The sequence below is a fragment of the Salmo salar genome, chromosome ssa07 (genome assembly GCF_905237065.1).
Source record: "Salmo salar chromosome ssa07, Ssal_v3.1, whole genome shotgun sequence".
NCBI lineage: Eukaryota > Metazoa > Chordata > Actinopteri > Salmoniformes > Salmonidae > Salmo > Salmo salar.
This window is the reverse complement of record NC_059448.1, coordinates 57,378,342-57,398,708: the sequence shown is the minus strand read 5'-3', so window position 1 is coordinate 57,398,708 and position 20,367 is coordinate 57,378,342. Positions and strand designations below refer to the sequence as shown.

The 20,367-nt window shown below is 45.8% G+C and overlaps 1 protein-coding gene across 1 annotated transcript in view; it reads right to left on the bottom strand.

The window, feature by feature from the left end:
• The window catches only part of LOC106609796 (protein kinase C-binding protein NELL2), a 118,285-nt gene that overhangs the window by 40,459 nt on the left and 57,459 nt on the right, over nt 1-20,367 (bottom strand). The window contains exons 13-15 of the mRNA XM_045722361.1: nt 18,325-18,450; nt 11,718-11,840; nt 10,421-10,516 (exon numbers count right to left, since the gene is read on the bottom strand). Coding sequence (XP_045578317.1) covers nt 10,421-10,516; nt 11,718-11,840; nt 18,325-18,450 — 345 coding nt within the window. The remainder of the gene's footprint in view (nt 1-10,420; nt 10,517-11,717; nt 11,841-18,324; nt 18,451-20,367) is intronic.

Here is a 20,367-nt window from a genome sequence, read left to right as displayed (position 1 = left end):
TACAGTTCAAATCAAATCACCATCTAACTACAGCTACAGTTCAAATCAAATCAAATCACCATCTAACTACAGCTACAGTTCAAATCAAATCACCATCTAACTACAGCTACAGTTCAAATCAAATCATCATCTAACTACAGCTACAGTTCAAATCAAATTACCATTTAACTACAGCTACAGTTCAAATCAAATCACCATCTAACTATAGCTACAGTTCAAATCAAATCACCATCTAACTACAGCTACAGTTCAAATCAAATTACCATTTAACTACAGCTACAGTTCAAATCAAATCACCATCTAACTATAGCTACAGTTCAAATCAAATCAACTCACCATCTAACTACAGCTACAGTTCAAATCAAATCACCATCTAACTACAGCTACAGTTCAAATCAAATCAAATCACCATCTAACTACAGCTACAGTTCAAATCAAATCACCATCTAACTACAGCTACAGCTACAGTTCAAATCAAATCATCATCTAACTACAGCTACAGTTCAAATCAAATTACCATTTAACTACAGCTACAGTTCAAATCAAATCACCATCTAACTATAGCTACAGTTCAAATCAAATCACCATCTAACTACAGCTACAGTTCAAATCAAATTACCATTTAACTACAGCTACAGTTCAAATCAAATCACCATCTAACTATAGCTACAGTTCAAATCAAATCAACTCACCATCTAACTACAGCTACAGTTCAAATCAAATCACCATCTAACTACAGCTACAGTTCAAATCAAATCAAATCGCCATCTAACTACATCTACAGTTAAAATCAAATCACCATCTAACTACAGCTACAGTTCAAATCAAATCACCATCTAACTACAGCTACAGTTCAAATCAAATCAAATCGCCATCTAACTACATCTACAGTTAAAATCAAATCACCATCTAACTACAGCTACAGTTCAAATCAAATCACCATCTAACTACAGCTACAGTTCAAATCAAATCATCATCTAACTACAGCTACAGTTCAAATCAAATCAAATCACCATCTAACTACACCTACAGTTCAAATCAAATCACCATTGAACTACAGCTACAGTTCAAATCAAATCAAATCACCATCTAACTACAGCTACAGTTCAAATCAAATCACCATCTAACTACAGCTACAGTTCAAATCAAATCACCATCTAACTACAGCTACAGTTCAAATCAAATGACCATTTAAATACAGCTACAGTTCAAATCAAATCACCATCTAACTACAGCTACAGTTCAAATCAAATCACCATTGAACTACAGCTACAGTTCAAATCAAATCAACTCACCATCTAACTACAGCTACAGTTCAAATCAAATCAAATCACCATCTAACTACAGCTACAGTTCAAATCAAATCACCATCTAACTACAGCTACAGTTCAAATCAAATCATCATCTAACTACAGCTACAGTTCAAATCAAATTACCATCTAACTACAGCTACAGTTCAAATCAAATTACCATTTTTATACAGCTACAGTTCAAATCAAATCACCATTTAACTACAGCTACAGTTCAAATCAAATCAAATCACCATTTATAGAAAGTGTATTTAATTGACAACGTATACAGAGTTCCCTGCTGAATATTATACAAGTTAAATGAACTGGATGCTGCTGAGTAGCTGGACAAGTAAACAGTGGAATAACATAGTGTAGATGTGTATCCATGCCTCTCTCCCTCCTTCCTCAGAGAATGTGTTAGCATTTAAGTGACTGTTGGTTGAACCAGGTCTTCATGAGGCCCACTGGGAAATCACTGTGGTTTGTAGTCACCGAGTTCATCCCAAATGGCCCCCTATTCCCTACATAGTGCACTACTATTAACCAGAGCCCTGTAGAATAGGGTACCATTTGGAACACAGTTACTGTGTGCCTGTCCCCAGGACATCACCACTCTGACTGTCTGTCGCTGCAGCCCTGCGACTCATTTGTCAGGGATATGTCACTGTGTGTGTGTGTGTGCGTGCGTGTGGGGTGTGTGTGCGCGTGTGCATGTCTGGGTGTGTATGTACGTGTGCGTATGTGTGCGCACGTGCACATCAAGTTGACTGAGCTTAGAGCAGACTTTTACTTTGAAAGCGAACCAATTCAGACTGCCTGCACACTGTGTTAGAACAAAGTTATGGCAGGCAATTTACACTGTGACCCACAAAACGCAGCCTCAATGAAAAGGTGAACTGCAATTACCATTTATAATATCTGGGCTGACTGCTAGCTGGGGACAAGGGATCATAAATATGTAGAGCCCATTCCTTTAAAACAGGAAGAACAATGCATAGTAGAAAATAAAATAAAATATTTGATACAGAGATTAAATGATTTGGGGTCAAGCAATAAACTTGATGATTGTTCATTCATTCATTATTCATCTTTTTTAATGTACCCCAGGAACATCTTTTCAAAGAGAATCAGCATTCTCCCCTCCTCTCCTCTTCTCTCCTCTCCTCTCTCCTCCCCTCTCCGTATCTCCTCTCCTCTTTCCTCCAGTCCTCTCCACTCCACTCCTCTCCTCTCCTCCCTACTCCTCTCCTCCTCTCCTCCTCTCCCCTCCTTTCTCCTCCTCAACCACTCCTATCATCTTCTCTCCCCTCCTCTCCTCTCGTCTTCTCTCCCCACCCCTTCCCTCCCCTCCTCTCCTCTCTCCTCCTCAACCACTCATCTCTTCTCCTGTCCTCTCCTCTCTACTGCTCTCCTCCTCTCCTCCTCTCTTCTCCTCTTCTCTCCTCTCCTCTCTACTGCTCTCCTCCTCTCTTCTCCTCCTCTTCTCTCCTCTCCTCCTCTCCTCTCTACTCCTCTCCTCCTCTCCTCCCTACTCTCCTCTCTACTCTCCTCCCTACTCTCCTCTCTCCTCTCCTCTCCTCTCCTCTCCTCTCCTCTCCTCTCCTCTCCTCTCCTCTCCTCTCCTCTCCTCTCCTCTCCTCTCCTCTCCTCTCCTCTCCTCTCCTCTCCTCTCCTCTCCTCTCCTCTCCTCTGCTCTCTACTCCTCTCCTCTCCTCTCTACTCCTATCCTCTCTCTTCTCTACTCCTCTCCTCTCCTCTCTCCTCTTCTCTCTCCTCCTCCACTCCACTCCTTTCCTCATCTCCTCTCCCCTCCTTTCTCCTCCTCAACCACTCCTCTCCTCTCCTTTCCTCTCCTCTCCTCCTCTCCTCCTCTCCTCCTCTCCTCTCTTCTTTCCTCTCTCCTTTCTCCTCTCCCCTCCTCTCTCCTCCCTCTTCCTCTTCACTACTTGACTAACTCACTCCTACCACGGTCTCTCCAGCAACAACCACCATCACTGTTGAAGACAGCAACTTGGCATTGTGACGTCTGAAGTCAGAAATGTCTTTGTTGTGTCATCAACCTGTCACTCGGGAAACTCAGCAGGTTTGCCGACTGCGTCACAAGCGACACAACACTCACAGGATTGTGGGTAATGCTTTACAACATTCCCCCCACCACCGCCCTCTCCACTCAACCTGCCCCCAAAACTTTATCGAGACGAGCTTTACCGAGACGAAAAATAACAAACGTAGTGACAGGAAGTCTTATCAAAGAGAGGATTATCTTATTACCTCATTAGGATTCTCTCTAACTGAGAAATAGAGACAGAGAGAGACTTCCACAAAGCTGTGAATGATCTGAGAGACAAGGCAAGAAGGACCTTCTATGCCATCAAAAGGAACATAAAATTCAACATACCAATTAGGATCTGGCAAAAAATACTTGAATCAGTTATAGAACCCATTGCCCTTTATGGTTGTGAGGTCTGGGGTCACAAAATGGGCCAAACACCAAATTGAGACTCTGCATGCAGAATTCTGCAAAAAAATTATCCGTATACAACGTAAAACACCAAATAATGCATGCAGAGCAGAATTAGACCGATACCCGCTAATTATCAAAATCCAGAAAAGAGTCGTTAAATTCTACAACCACCTAAAAGGAAGCGATTCCCAAACCTTCCATAACAAAGCCATCACCTACAGAGAGATGAACCTGGAGAAGACTCCCCTAAGCAAGTTGGTCCTGGGGCTCTGTTCACAAACACAAACAGACCCCATAGAGCCCCAGGACAGCAACACAATTAGACCCAACCAAATCATGAGAAAACAAAAAGATAATTTCAGGATACATTGGAAATAATTGGCAAAAAAACAGAGCAAACTAGAATGCTATTTGGTCCTAAACAGAGAGTACACAGTGGCAGAATACCTGACCACTATGACTGACCCAAAATTAAGGAAATCCTTGACTAGAAACTAAGGGAGTACATCCATCCACAGAGAAAAACATTTGCATAATCAACAGTCACAGTGGCTTAGATCCAATAGCGGTGGTGTATCAATCAATCCCTCTCAACGCAGAGAGAGAAACCGTGTCTTATGATTACTGGAGTGGGAAATAAACATGATACAGGATTTTGCTGTAGAAATTTGCATGATGGGTATATTGCTGTCCTGATACAGAAAAACTTCACAGTGGTACGATTTTATTATTCACTCACTTAGGGATCAGATCAGTACATCACAACTTGAGATGCACAGAGTTTAGTTTTCATCACCAAGTTTCCCATCCAAACTTGTCAAGGCAAGGTCTCAGAAAGAACCCCCTCTCAGAGGGGGGTTCCACACACAGGATCATATTAAGGATGGATGCAGGCATAACATATCAAAGCAGAACTAAACCATTGTTAGGTTTCAGTTCTCTATAGCAAAGGATAGCTTCTTCAGTAACAAAGAGAAGAATATGAAACATATTAAATAACATGTCCTCACCCTCTTCTATTCAAACCTCCTCCTACGTCCATATCAGAACAAATACAATTACTGACAAATATTCACTTTCTGTGGCACAAATCAAAGCTTTTATCATAAACACATATAGTGTAGATAACAGCAGTTCCTTTTCACCTGGAGATGCAATATCTGCTGAGACCAATGGGTTATGATGTACATTATTATCATAAAGCCAGGAGAATATAGATCTTAGGATAATAACACAGTCAGGCAGGAACACACACAGGCTGCAATGGAATGACTCCATTCAATATGCTCTCTGTCTCTCTCTCTCTCTCTCTCTCTCTCTCTCTCTGTCTCTCTCTCTCTCTCTCTCTCTTCTCTCTCTCTCTCTTCTCTCTTCTCTCTCTCTCTCTTCTCTCTCTCTGAGTGATAAACTCTGTTTACAGAGACAGTGAGATTGTGATCACTTTTAATTTCCCCAGAGAAAAATATGAGCGGGCGAAACAACACACTCCAGCTCAAACACACACACACACACACACACACACACACACACACACACACACACACACACACACACACACACACACACACACACACACACACACACACACACACACACACACACACACACACACACACACAGCAAAATGAAGAAAATATTGGTGAATGTGTCAGATTCATTGGCAGTCTTGCTTATCTCTAAGAACAAACATTAATTAAAGCGTAGAGTGTTGGTGGTGTGTGTGTTTATGTTTGTCTGTGCCAAAACATTGAGGAATATCTCTGATCTCACATCCTCCTACGGTAACAACTAACAACAGACCAGGAACAGACCAGGGTTACCACACTATACCCATATATCTCTCTCTGAGAACATACAGTCCATACCAGCTGTCTCCTATCCTCCTTCACTCTCCCTCTCCTCCTCTCCCCCCGCTCTCTCTCTCTGAGAACATACAGTCCATACCAGCTGTCTCCTATCCTCCTTCACACTCCCTCTCCTCCTCTCCTCCCGCTCTCTCTCTCTGACAACATACAGTCCATACCAGCTGTCTCCTATCCTCCTTCACTCTCCCTCTCCTCCTCTCCCCTCGCTCTCTCTCTCTGAGAACATACAGTCCATACCAGCTGTCTCCTATCCTCCTTCACTCTCCCTCTCCTCCTCTCCCCTCGCTCTCTCTCTCTGAGAACATACAGTCCATACCAGCTGTCTCCTATCCTCCTTCACATTCCCTCTCCTCCTCTCCCCGCTCTCTCTCTGAGAACATACAGTCCATACCAGCTGTCTCCTATCCTCCTTCACTCTCCCTCTCCTCCTCTCCCCTCGCTCTCTCTCTCTGAGAACATACAGTCCATACCAGCTGTCTCCTATCCTCCTTCACACTCCCTCTCCCCCCCCCTCTCTCTCTCTCTGAGAACATACAGTCCATACCAGCTGTCTCCTATCCTCCTTCACTCTCCCTCTCCTCCTCTCCCCTCGCTCTCTCTCTCTGAGAACATACAGTCCATACCAGCTGACTACCTATCCTCCTTCACTCTCCCTCTCCTCCTCTCCCCCTGCTCTCTCTCTCTGAGAACATACAGTCCATACCAGCTGTCTCCTATCCTCCTTCACTCTCCCTTTCCTCCTCTCCCCTCGCTCTCTCTCTCTGAGAACATACAGTCCATACCAGCTGTCTCCTATCCTCCTTCACTCTCCCTCTCCTCCTCTCCTCCCGCTCTCTCTCTCTGAGAACATACAGTCCATACCAGCTGTCTCCTATCCTCCTTCACTCTCCCTCTCCTCCTCTCCCCCCACTCTCTCTCTCTGAGAACATACAGTCCATACCAACTGTCTCCTATCCTCTTTCACACTCCCTCTCCTCCTCTCCCCCCGCTCTCTCTCTGAGAACATACAGTCCATACCAGCTGTCTCCTATCCTCCTTCACTCTCCCTCTCCTCCTCTCCCCCCACTCTCTCTCTCTGAGAACATACAGTCCATACCAGCTGTCTCCTATCCTCTTTCACACTCCCTTTCTTCCCCCCCACTCTCTCTCTGCCTGTCCCTCTCTCTATCTCTCTGCCTGTCTCTATCTCATTCATTCTCTCTCTCTCTCTCTCTCTCTGTCTCTCTCTCTCTCTGTCTCTGTCTCTCTCTCTCTGTCTCTCTCCCTCTCTCTCTCTCGCTCACTCTCACTCTCCATCTCTGCTTCTCTCTTTCGTTCTGTCAGTCACACATTGAGGCGTGTGGGTGTTTGCAGTATCACTAATGGTGGAGAAATGAACAGACAGATGTCCTGCTAAGAGCTGCCCCCCCCCCCACCTCCCCCTAACTCCCCCTAACTCCCCCACCTCCCCCTAACTCCCCCACCTCCCCTAACTCCCCCACCTCCCCTAACTCCCCCTGCCTTCCCATTTTACCCCATAACTCCCCCTGCCTTCCCATTCTACCCCTAACTCCCCTAACTCCCCTAACTCCCCCTGCCTTCCCATTCTACCCCTAACTCCCCCTGCCTTCCCATTCTACCCCTAACTCCCCCTGCCTTCCCATTCTACCCCTAACTCCTCCTGCCTTCCCATTCTATCCCTAACTCCCCTAACTCCCCTGCCTTCCCATTCTACCCCTAACTCCCCTAACTCCCCTGCCTTCCCATTCTACCCCTAACTCCCCCTAACTCCCCTGCCTTCCCATTCTACCCCTAACTCCCCCTGCCTTCCCATTCTACCCCTAACTCCCCCTGCCTTCCCATTCTACCCCTAACTCCCCCTGCCTTCCAATTCTACCCCTAACTCCCCCTAACTCCCCACCTCCCCTAACTCCCCTGCCTTCCCATTTTGCCCCATAACTCCCCTGCCTTCCCATTTCTACCCCTAACTCCCCCTGCCTTCCCATTCTACCCCTAACTCCCCTAACTCCCCCTGCCTTCCCATTCTACCGCTAACTCCCCCTGCCTTCCCATTCTACCCCTAACTCCCCTGCCTTCACATTCTACCCCTAACTCCTCCTGCCTTCCCATTCTACCCCTAACTCCCCCTGCCTTCCAATTCTACCCCTAACTCCCCTGCCTTCCCATTCTACCCCTAACTCCCCCTGCCTTCCCATTCTACCCCTAACTCCCCTAACTCCCCCTGCCTTCCCATTCTACCCATAACTCCCCCTGCCTTCCCATTCTACCCCTAACTCCCCCTGCCTTCCCATTCTACCCCTAACTCCCCTAACTCTCCCTGTCTTCCCATTCTACCCCTAACTCCCCCTGCCTTCCCATTCTACCCCTAACTCCCCTAACTCCCCCTGCCTTCCAATTCTACCCCTAACTCCCCCTGCCTTCCCATTCTACCCCTAACTCCCCCTAACTCTCCCTGTCTTTCCATTCTACCCCTAACTCCCCTAACTCTCCCTGTCTTTCCATTCTACCCCTAACTCCCCTGCCTTCCCATTCTATCCCTAACTCCCCCTAACTCCCCCTGCCTTCCCATTCTACCCCTAACTCCCCTGCCTTCCCATTCTACCCCTAACTCCCCCTGTCTTCCCATTCTACCCCTAACTCCCCTGCCTTCCCATTCTACCCCTAACTCCCCTAACTCTCCCTGTCTTTCCATTCTACCCCTAACTCCCCTAACTCTCCCTGTCTTTCCATTCTACCCCTAACTCCCCCTGTCTTCCCATTCTACCCCTAACTCCCCCTGCCTTCCCATTCTACCCCTAACTCCCCTGTCTTCCCATTCTATCCCTAACTCCCCCTGCCTTCCCATTCTACCCCTAACTCCCCCTGCCTTCCCATTCTACCCCTAACTCCCCCTGCCTTCCCATTCTACCCCTAACTCCCCCTGCCTTCCCATTCTACCCCTAACTCCCCCTGCCTTCCCATTCTACCCCTAACTCCCCCTAACTCCCCCTGCCTTCCCATTCTACCCCTAACTCCCCCTGCCTTCCCATTCTACCCCTAACTTCCCCTGCCTTCCCATTCTACCCCTAACTCCCCCTGCCTTCACATTCTACCCCTAACTCCCCCTGCCTTCCCATTCTACCCCTAACTCCCCCTGCCTTCCCATTCTACCCCTAACTCCCCCTGCCTTCCCATTCTACCCCTAACTCCCCCTGCCTTCACATTCTACCCCTAACTCCCCTGCCTTCCCATTCTACCCCTAACTCCCCTAACTCCCCTGCCTTCCCATTCTACCCCTAACTCCCCTAACTCCCCCTGCCTTCCCATTCTACCCCTAACTCCCCTAACTCCCCCTGCCTTCCCATTCTACCCCTAACTCCCCTGCCTTCCCATTCTACCCCCAACTCCCCCTGCCTTCACATTCTACCCCCAACTCCCCCTGCCTTCACATTCTACCCCTAACTCCCCCTGCCTTCACATTCTACCCCTAACTCCCCCTGCCTTCACATTCTACCCCCTAACTCCCCCTGCCTTCACATTCTACCCCTAACTCCCCTAACTCCTCCTGCCTTCACATTCTACCCCTAACTCCCCTAACTCCCCCTGCCTTCCCATTCTACCCCTAACTCCCCCTAACTCCCCCTGCCTTCCCATTCTACCCCTAACTCCCCTGCCTTCCCATTCTACCCCCAACTCCCCTGCCTTCACATTCTACCCCTAACTCCCCTGCCTTCACATTCTACCCCCTAACTCCCCCTGCCTTCCCATTCTACCCCCAACTCCTCCTGCCTTCACATTCTACCCCTAACTCCCCCTGCCTTCCCATTCTACCCCTAACTCCCCTAACTCCCCTGTCTTCCCATTCTACCCCTAACTCCCCCTGCCTTCCCATTCTACCCCTAACTCCCCCTGCCTTCCCATTCTACCCCTAACTCCCCCTGCCTTCCCATTCTACCGCTAACTCCCCCTGCCTTCCCATTCTACCCCTAACTCCCCCTGCCTTCCCATTCTACCCCTAACTCCCCCTGCCTTCACATTCTACCCCTAACTCCCCCTGCCATCCCATTCTACCCCTAACTCCCCTAACTCCCCCTGCCTTCCCATTCTACCCCTAACTCCCCCTAACTCCCCCTGCCTTCCCATTCTACCCCTAACTCCCCTAACTCCCCCTGCCTTCCAATTCTACCCCTAACTCCCCCTGTCTTTCCATTCTACCCCTAACTCCCCCTGTCTTCCCATTCTACCCCTAACTCCCCCTGTCTTCCCATTCTACCCCTAACTCCCCCTGCCATCCCATTCTACCCCTAACTCCCCCTAACTCCTCCTGCCTTCCCATTCTATCCCTAACTCCCCCTGCCTTCCCATTCTACCCCTAACTCCCCCTAACTCCCCCTGCCTTCCAATTCTACCCCTAACTCCCCCTGCCTTCCCATTCTACCCCTAACTCCCCTAACTCCCCCTGCCTTCCAATTCTACCCCTAACTCCCCCTGTCTTTCCATTCTACCCCTAACTCCCCCTGCCTTCCCATTCTACCCCTAACTCCCCCTGCCTTCCCATTCTACCCCTAACTCCCCCTGCCTTCCCATTCTACCCCCACCTCCCCCTGCCTTCCAATTCTACCCCTAACTCCCCCTGCCTTCCCATTCTACCCCTAACTCCCCCTGCCTTCCCATTCTACCCCTAACTCCCCCTGCCTTCCCATTCTATCCCTAACTCCCCTAACTCCCCCTTCCTCCCCATCGATCCCTAACTCCCCTAACTCCCCCTTCCTCCCCAACCTACCCCTGAATCCCTCTTCCTTCTCCACCTGTGTTCTTACCTGTCTCACATCTTTTCCCAGTGAACCCCTGTTGACAGGTACAGGTGTCCGGGTTTACACAGGATCCTCCGTTCTGGCACAAACCATCACACAAAGCTGGGGGGGGACATAGGAGGGACGAATTAGTCTCGATTGAGCTACTTACAGCAAGTGCATACAGCAGCTGGACAGAGGATGCTATGTTGGATCCTTCCTAGACATACAGTAACTAGACAGATGATGCTATGATGGATCCTTCCTAGACATACAGTAACTAGACAGATGATGCTATGATGGATCCTTCCTAGACATACAGTAACTAGACAGATGATGCTATGATGGATCCTTCCTAGACATACAGTAACTAGACAGATGATGCTATGTTGGATCCTTCCTAGACATACAGTAACTAGACAGATGATGCTATGATGGATCCTTCCTAGACATACAGTAACTAGACAGAGGATGCTATAATGGATCCTTCCTAGACATACAGTAACTAGACAGATGTTGCTATCATGGATCCATCCTAGACATACAGTAACTAGACAGATGATGCTATAATGGATCCTTCCTAGACGTATAGTAACTAGACAGATGATGCTATGATGGATCCTTCCTAGACATACAGTAACTAGACAGATGAGGCTATGATGGATCCTTCCTAGACATACCGTAACTAGACAGATGATGCTATAATGGATCCTTCCTAGATGTACAGTAACTAGACAGATGATGCTATAATGGATCCTACCTAGACATACAGTAACTAGACAGATGATGCTATAATGGATCCTTCCTAGACGTACAGTAACTAGACAGATGATGCCATTTGGGAAACGCTGATTTGGTGGATGCAAAGACAGGTGTTGTTGAAATGTAGTGTGTCTGTAACGGCTGTATCTTGAAATGTCTGTTTTATTGAATCGCCATGTTGATTTGGGAATGATCTGTTCTCAGGGCACCACTGATAATGAGACCCTGGTCTCCATTGGGCCCCAGAATAAAATCAAATAGATGTGAAAGTGTCTGTGCAGAGACAGATAGACACAGGATGGAAGTGTGTGTTTGTGTGTGTGTGTGTGTGTGTGTGTGTGTGTGTGTGTGTGTGTGTGTGTGTGTGTGTGTGTGTGTGTGTGTGTGTGTGTGTGTGTGTGTGTGTGTGTGTGTGTGTGTGTGTGTGTGTGTGTGTGCAAGTGTGTGTGAGTGTGCGCGAGTGTGTGCGTCAACCGCACATGTGTACTTAAATGCTGGAGTATGTGTACATGTGTGCGTATGGTGAGAGTGTAAAGTGGGTATGTATACGTGTGTGACTCACCTCTGCAGACTGACCCGTTGCCTACATAGCCTGGTTTACAGGAGCAGCTGTGGCCCCCCACCGTGTTGAAACAGATGGCATTCTCATCACAGCTGTGAAGACCTGTCGTACACTCATCATGTTCTGGATGGAGACAAGAAGAGAATAACTACACTGATAACACACACACACGCACACACACGCACCCCTCTATCTATACAGTAGTCAGCTAGTAAGGTGTGTGTGTGTGTGTGTGTTTGCATGCTGCTCTGTACCTCAATCTTCCAATCCCTTCAACTGGCCCCAGATTAAAAAGAGATGGGGGAAAGTAGAAAATCCTGTTTGGCTCATTTTGATGGTCTGAAAACATTTTGAAAACATGTGATTCTCTGATGTCTAAGATGCTTAACAGACAGCCTGAACATGTCCCTCAGGTAACCAGGGAAGAAAAATAAACGCTCTTACTTGGCAGAAAAGTGAGAAATCAAAACTTCAAAAATCTAAAATGTTCTTCTTTGAAAAAACTCAAAGGTAGATGTGTGAGAAAGAGAGAGAGAAAGAGAGAGTGACAGAGAGAGAGAGAGCGGGAGAGGGAGAGAGAGACAGAGAGAGAGAGAGAGAGAGAGAGAGAGAGAGAGAGAGAGAGAGAGAGAGAGCGGGAGAGGGAGAGAGAGACAGAGAGAGAGAGAGAGAGAGAGAAAGAGAGAGAGAGAGAGAAGTCATTATTCCTTAATAAAGTCAGATGAAAATGAAAAGCAGCTGATTGTTATTAGAACCAATGAGAACCAGAGAGACTAGACATCTCTCTCTATGTTAAACTACTCTGACAGAAATAACTAGACATAACTGATTAGAGTTACGCTACAGATAACACTATATCATATGAAAAGCAGCCTCTGAATATCACCTGAAAGAGTTCTCTGACTGACTGTCAATGTGTAGTCTATGATAATGTATGTTTAATCACCATTGAGAGCTGACCCTATTTAACCCATCAATCATATGATAACTATGTTGCTACAGTCTGTTAGGAATGAATAAAGAGCTTAACTTCACTACGCTGAGGTGTCCCACTGTCTGTCACTGCATATGTGAGAGGGTTACCTGTGGCGGTGTGTGTGTGTCTGTGTGTGTGTGTACATATGTGAGAGGGTTACCTGCGGCGGTGTGTGTGTGTCTGTGTGTGTGTGTGTGTGTGTCTCTGTGTGTGTTTGCGTGCACGGGGACGTGTGTATGTGGCAATGTGGGCAGCGGTGTGTGTGTGTGTGTGTGTGTGGGCTCAACGCCTCAGGCTGTTAACTACATATGACAGAGGTCCTGTCCACCACGATGAGAGCCAACCGGCCGTGACAGTGGGAATGACACCAATTACCCTCTGTAATTACACCTCTCAACAGACCACTAATACTGCTCTCAGACCTGCCATGCATAACACCTCTCAACAGACCACTAATACTGCTCTCAGACCTGCCATGCATAACACCTCTCAACAGACCACTAATACTGCTCTCAGACCTGCCATGCATAACACCTCTCAACAGACCACTAATACTGCTCTCAGACCTGCCATGCATAACACCTCTCAACAGACCACTAATACTGCTCTCAGACCTGCCATGCATAACACCTCTCAACAGACCACTAATACTGCTCTCAGACCTGCCATACATAACACCTCTCAACAGACCACTAATGCTGCTCTGGTCTGGACACCAGTCTCCTCTCTACTAGACTGCTCTGGTCTGGACACCAGTCTCCTCTCTACTACACTGCTCTGGTCTGGACACCAGTCTCCTCTCTACTTGACTGCTCTGGTCTGGACACCAGTCTCCTCTCTACTACACTGCTCTGGTCTGGACACCAGTCTCCTCTCTACTAGACTGCTCTGGTCTGGACACCAGTCTCCTCTCTACTAGACTGCTCTGGTCTGGACACCAGTCTCCTCTCTACTAGACTGCTCTAGTCTGGACACCAGTCTCCTCTCTACTAGACTGCTCTAGTCTGGACACCAGTCTCCTCTCTACTAGACTGCTCTGGTCTGGACACCAGTCTTCTCTCTACTAGACTGCTCTGGTCTGGACACCAGTCTCCTCTCTACTACACTGCTCTGGTCTGGACACCAGTCTCCTCTCCACTAGACTGCTCTGGTCTGGACACCAGTCTCCTCTCTACTAGACTGCTCTGGTCTGGACACCAGTCTCCTCTCTACTAGACTGCTCTAGTCTGGACACCAGTCTCCTCTCTACTAGACTGCTCTAGTCTGGACACCGGTCTTCTCTCTACTAGACTGCTCTGGTCTGGACACCAGTCTCCTCTCTACTAGACTGCTCTGGTCTGGACACCAGTCTCCTCTCTACTAGACTGCTCTGGTCTGGACACCAGTCTCCTCTCTACTAGACTGCTCTGGTCTGGACACCAGTCTCCTCTCTACTAGACTGCTCTAGTCTGGACACCAGTCTCCTCTCTACTAGACTGCTCTGGTCTGGACACCAGTCTCCTCTCTACTAGACTGCTCTGGTCTGGACACCAGTCTCCTCTCTACTAGACTGCTCTAGTCTGGACACCAGTCTCCTCTGAGTTAGACATCAACTATTTGGCAATGTTTCATATTATGGATCAAATTAATCACAAAGTCAGTCCATAAATATTATACAATAAGAGTCATTTAGAAACTAGAAACTAGTGTTCTGTCACTGCTGTAAACACTGGGTCATTAATATTATACAATAAGAGTCATTTAGAAACTAGTGTTCTGTCACTGCTGTAAACACTGGGTCATTAATATTATACAATAAGAGTCATTTAGAAACTAGTGTTCTGTCACTGCTGTAAACACTGGGTCATTAATATTATACAATAAGAGTCATTTAGAAACTAGTGTTCTGTCACTGCTGTAAACACTGGGTCATTAATATTATACAATAAGAGTCATTTAGAAACTAGTGTTCTGTCACTGCTGTAAACACTGGGTCATTAATATTATACAATAAGAGTCATTTAGAAACTAGTGTTCTGTCACTGCTGTAAACACTGGGTCATTAATATTATACAATAAGAGTCATTTAGAAACTAGTGTTCTGTCACTGCTGTAAACACTGGGTCATTAATATTATACAATAAGAGTCATTTAGAAACTAGTGTTCTGTCACTGCTGTAAACACTGGGTCATTAATATTATACAATAAGAGTCATTTAGAAACTAGTGTTCTGTCACTGCTGTAAACACTGGGTCATTAATATTGCCAGAGTGTAGTGGCTAAAATATGAATCATCTTGTGCGAGCTGTGATAAGACGAATAAATAATTTCAATGCTAATGTTTTCCTGGTTCTTGGACAATGTAATCTACCAGCCCCTACCACTTTGGCTGATGTAATTACAAGGATAGACAAGTAGCTCCAATCATTAAAACATTGCTGTTTATCTATCATTTCACTGTGGAGAAAATAAATGATTTCTCATTATGAGAGGACAGGAGGGGTGAGGTGAGGAGAGGAGAGGAGAAACCTGGTGGCATTATACACAGATCAACGTTTCAACTCTTTATAATGTTGTGGCTGTAAACTAACAGTTTGACTCATGGACACCAGTCTCCACACAATATCTAATGGATTCATGGCATTTCACTGAATCCTGGAACTAAATGTAATGAGCCAAAGGCACAAAGGGGCTTCTATGTGAAGACACATTCAGTATCTAGAGAGTGGAAAGCTTTAGGATTAGCCTGGTCTCAGATCTGTAGCTATGTCATATAGCCAACTCTTCTCTCTATGTTATAGCCTGGTCCCAGATCTGTAGCTATGTCATATAGCCAACTCTTCTCTCTATGTTATAGCCTGGTCCCAGATCTGTAGCTATGTCATATAGCCAACTCTTCTCTCTATGTTATAGCCTGGTCCCAGATCTGTAGCTATGTCATATAGCCAACTCTTCTCTCTATGTTATAGCCTGGTCCCAGATCTGTAGCTATGTCATATAGCCAACTCTTCTCTCTATGTTATAGCCTGGTCCCAGATCTGTAGCTATGTGATATAGCCAACTCTTCTCTCTATGTTATAGCCTGGTCTCAGATCTGTAGCTATGTCATATAGCCAACTCTTCTCTCTATGTTATAGCCTGGTCTCAGATCTGTAGCTATGTCATATAGCCAACTCTTCTCTCTATGTTATAGCCTGGTCCCAGATCTGTAGCTATGTCATATAGCCAACTCTTCTCTCTATGTTATAGCCTGGTCCCAGATCTGTAGCTATGTCATATAGCCAACTCTTCTCTCTGTGTTATAGCCTGGTCTCAGATCTGTAGCTATGTCATATAGCCAACTCTTCTCTCTATGTTATAGCCTGGTCTCAGATCTGTAGCTATGTCATATAGCCAACTCTTCTCTCTATGTTATAGCCTGGTCCCAGATCTGTAGCTATGTCATATAGCCAACTCTTCTCTCTATGTTATAGCCTGGTCCCAGATCTGTAGCTATGTCATATAGCCAACTCTTCTCTCTATGTTAAAGCCTGGTTCTAGATCTGTAGCTATGTGATATAGCCAACTCTTCTCTCTATGTTATAGCCTGGTCCCAGATCATGTGCTTTAGCCACCTCCTCTCACTGCATGTACAGTGCATTCAGAGAGTATTCAAACCTCTTGAATTATTCCACATTTGTTGTGTTACAGTCTGAATTCAAAATACATTCAACATTTTTTTCTCACCCATCTACACACAATACCTCATAATGACATCAAAATACCTCATAATGACATCACAATACCTCATAATGACAAAGTGAAAACGTGTTTTTAGAAATGTTTGCAAATGTATTGATAATGAAATAGAGAAATATCTCATTTACATAAGTATTCACACCCCTGAGTCAATCAATACATGTTAGAATCACCTTTGGCAGTGATTACAGCTGTGAGTCTTTCTGGGTAGGTCTTTAAAAGAGCTTTGCACATCTGGATTGTACAATATTTTCACAGTGGCTTTGTGTTTTAGGTTATTGTCCTGCTGAAATGTCTCCAACTATCTGGTGGAAAGCAGACTGAACCAGGTTTTCCAAAAAACTCGCTAGTCCTTACCAATGACAAGCATACCCATAACATGATGCAGCCACCACCGCCATGCCTGAAAATAGGAAGAGTGGTACTCAGTGATGTGTTGTGTTGGATTTGCCCTAAACATAACACTTTGTATTCAGGACATAAAGTCAATTTCTTTGCCACATTTTTTGCAGTTTTACTTTAGTGCCTTACTGCAAACAGGATGCATGTTTTGGAATATTTTTAGTCTGTACAGGATTCCTTCTTTTTCACTCTGTCATTTGGTCAATGTTGTTGATCCATCTTCATTTTTCACAGCCGTTAAACTCTGTAACTGTTTTAAAGTCACCATTGGCCTCATGGTGAATTCCCTTTGCAGTTTCCTTCCTCTCCGGGAACTGAGTTAGGAAGGACGCCTGTATTTTTGTAGTGAGCAGGTGTATTGTGACACCATCCAAAGTGTAATTAATAACTTCACCATACACAGAATAGTAAAGGTACTGTACGAAACATTTACAATTGAGATAACCATCAAAGCGACAGGTTTTGTTAGCAGCACAATTCGATTTTTAAAGAGATAGCTATGAGGGATTCAGCCAAGAGATGAGATACCAAATTAAACGTATTTTAAATGTAAACATCATCATAGCCCCTATGCTATTCAGTTGCATGAGGAAGCAATGCTATTTCCAGAGGCATATGTGGGCATTACAAACGTGGACAAGACATGTCTCCACAGTCACAACGTCCCACAGCATCTACCAAATTATAACAACATATGTGAACAAACAAATGTGTTATAAAATATCTAAATAAGAACACTAGAACATTTTGTCCCAGCAAAATGTGGAAATGTGTCTTTGGCTAGTCTTTCCTGTTGGCTTCACAGCATGATTTAGTAATGAAGTCACGATTAGTAATAAAGTCGTTCTAGTAATAAAGTCATTCTGTACAGAGAGCTCCGTCACTTACCAAAGGAACAGAACAGATAGAAGCTGTGACTAAACTCCATGCCATCTGCTTCGAGTGTGAAGGAGATAAATTACCTAGCATTAGAGATATTATCTTTTTAATTACTGATCCACAGCAAATGTGCCGTGTCAACCCCACTGAGTGTCTCTCTCTCTCTCTCTCTCTCTCTCTCTCTCTCTCTCTCTCTCTCTCTCTCTCTCTCTCTCTCTCTCTCTCTCTCTCTCTCTCTCTCTCTCTCTCTCTCAGGTTAGAGCAAACATGTTTGAATTAGTCATGAACATAAGACCAACATAGCAGCTAACCTCTAATGCTAGCCCACTTCTCAAACAAACAACCCTGATGTCAAATCATGCAACGTAAGGTAAAGTAGCTTTACTCTGATCAACAACACTGTCCTTTGTAGAAGTCTGGCCTGCAGTGTGAGTGTGCCCATGCACATGTATGTGTTTGACTGGTGTGTGTGTGTGTGTGTGTGTGTGTGTGTGTGTGTGTGTGTGTGTGTGTGTGTGTGTGTGTGTGTGTGTGTGTGTGTGTGTGTGTGTGTGTGTGTGTGTGTGTGTGTGTGTGTGTGTGTGTGTGTGTGTGTGTGTGTGTGTGTGTGTGTGTGTGTGTGTGTGGCTCACCTGTGCAGGAATAGTCATCGATCCGGATGTATCCAGTGTGGCAGATGCACATGAAGGATCCTGGAGTATTGACACACATGGTGTTCTCTCTGCAGTAGTGCTTTCCCTCAGCACACTCATCAATATCTGGAATACAGACCAACGGGTCAAACAGACTGTTACAGGAAGGTCAATAAGGACCAACTAAGACCCAGACCCTCCCCCAGTCGATACAATTAAGAACCAGTGTCCTGCACTAAGATGAAGCCTATACCTGGTCCTTCCTAGTCTATAGCATATACCATCAGATATAGCTGTATAGTGGACCCCCCAATGTCTAGAACATTGAAAGTGATGAACTGTTGTGTAACAATATATGTGTGTATTCCACCCACCAACTAGTCTCTGTTTCATCAACCACCAGCTAGTCTCTTATGACAGACTGTTACATCAAATTGAGTAGCTGCCAGGCCATTCAACACCTGGTTCTGGGTCTTGAGATTAGACTACCCACCAGCTGATTGGCTTTCTTCAGACATTCTAACCTGCATGGTTCACTATGATTTTCACAATCAATTGACAGTTCAAATCCTCCCATGCTCTTCTGTGCATTGGCCTAAAGCTTTGAAAACCATATTGTCTGTTTGCAACAGTCTGATCAATATATAGCCGCAAATCCTTTCTCTCTAACCGCAGTTGGTGGGTCATTTAACTGTTAAAGAGGAACAGTTGCATTGTTTTTCCTAAATCAAGTCCTTGCTTGACAGATCTCTTCCCAATCCTAAGGCTTTAACCATTCTCTTTTATTTCAGTTCAAAGAAAGTAACTATGCTGCCTCGTCCTAGAATGTTTTAACAGTTTTAGAATCATTCAAACTGAGAAATATATTTTAAATTAGAGTGCCGTCAGATCCGTTCTCCCCTACACTCTTAGAAAAAAGGGTTCCAAAAGGGTTCTTCAGCTGTCCCCATAGGATAACCCTTTTTGGTTCCAGGTAGAAACATTTTTGGTTCCAGGTAGAACCCTCTGTTTGCACAAGTCACATGTGCAACCAGAGGATAAAAAACTGTAGACCACCTTTACTCCACACACAGAGACGTATACAAAGCTCTCCCCCGCCGTACATTTGGAAAATCGGACCATAATTCTAGCCTCCTGATTCTTGCTTACAACAAAAACTAAAGCAGGAAGTACCAGTGACTCGCTCAAAACGGAAGTGGTCAGATGACGCAGATGCTACGCTACAGGACTGTTTTGCTAGCACAGACTGAAATATGTTACGGGATTCATCCAATGGCATTCAGGAGTATACGACCTCAGTCACCGGCTTCATCAGTAAGTGCATCAACGACGTTGCCACCTCAGTGACCGTACATATCCCAACAAGAAGCCATGGATTACAGGCAACATCGGCACTGAGCTAAAGGCTAGAGCTGCTACTTTCAAGGAGCAGCACACTAATCCGGATGCTTCTAAGAAATCCTGCTATGCCCTCAGACGAACGTCAAACAGGCAAAGCGTCAATACAGGACTAAGATTGAATCCTACTACAACGGCTCTGACGCTCGTCGGATGTTGCAGAGCTTGCAAACTATTAGGGAAACACAGCCACGAGCTGCCCAGTGACGCGAGCCTACCAGATAGGCTAAATACATTTTATGCTCGTTTTGAGGCAAGCGACACTGAAGCATATATGAGAACACCAGCTTTTCCGAACGACTATGTGATCACACTCTCCGTAGCCGATGTGAGTGAGACCTTTCAACAGATCAACATTCACAAGGCCGTGGGGCCAGACGGATTACGAGGATGTGTACTCAGAGCATGCGTGGACCAACTGGCAAGTGTCTTCACTGACATTTTCAACCAGTCTGTAAAACCTACATGTTTCAAGCAGACCACCATAGTCCCTGTGCCCAAGAAAGTGAAGGTAACCTGCCTAAATGACTACTTCCCCATAAATATCACGTCGGTAGCCATGAAGTGCTTTGAAAGGTTAGTCATGGCTCAAATCGACACCATCATCCCAGAAACCCTAGACCCACTCCAATTCACATACCGCCA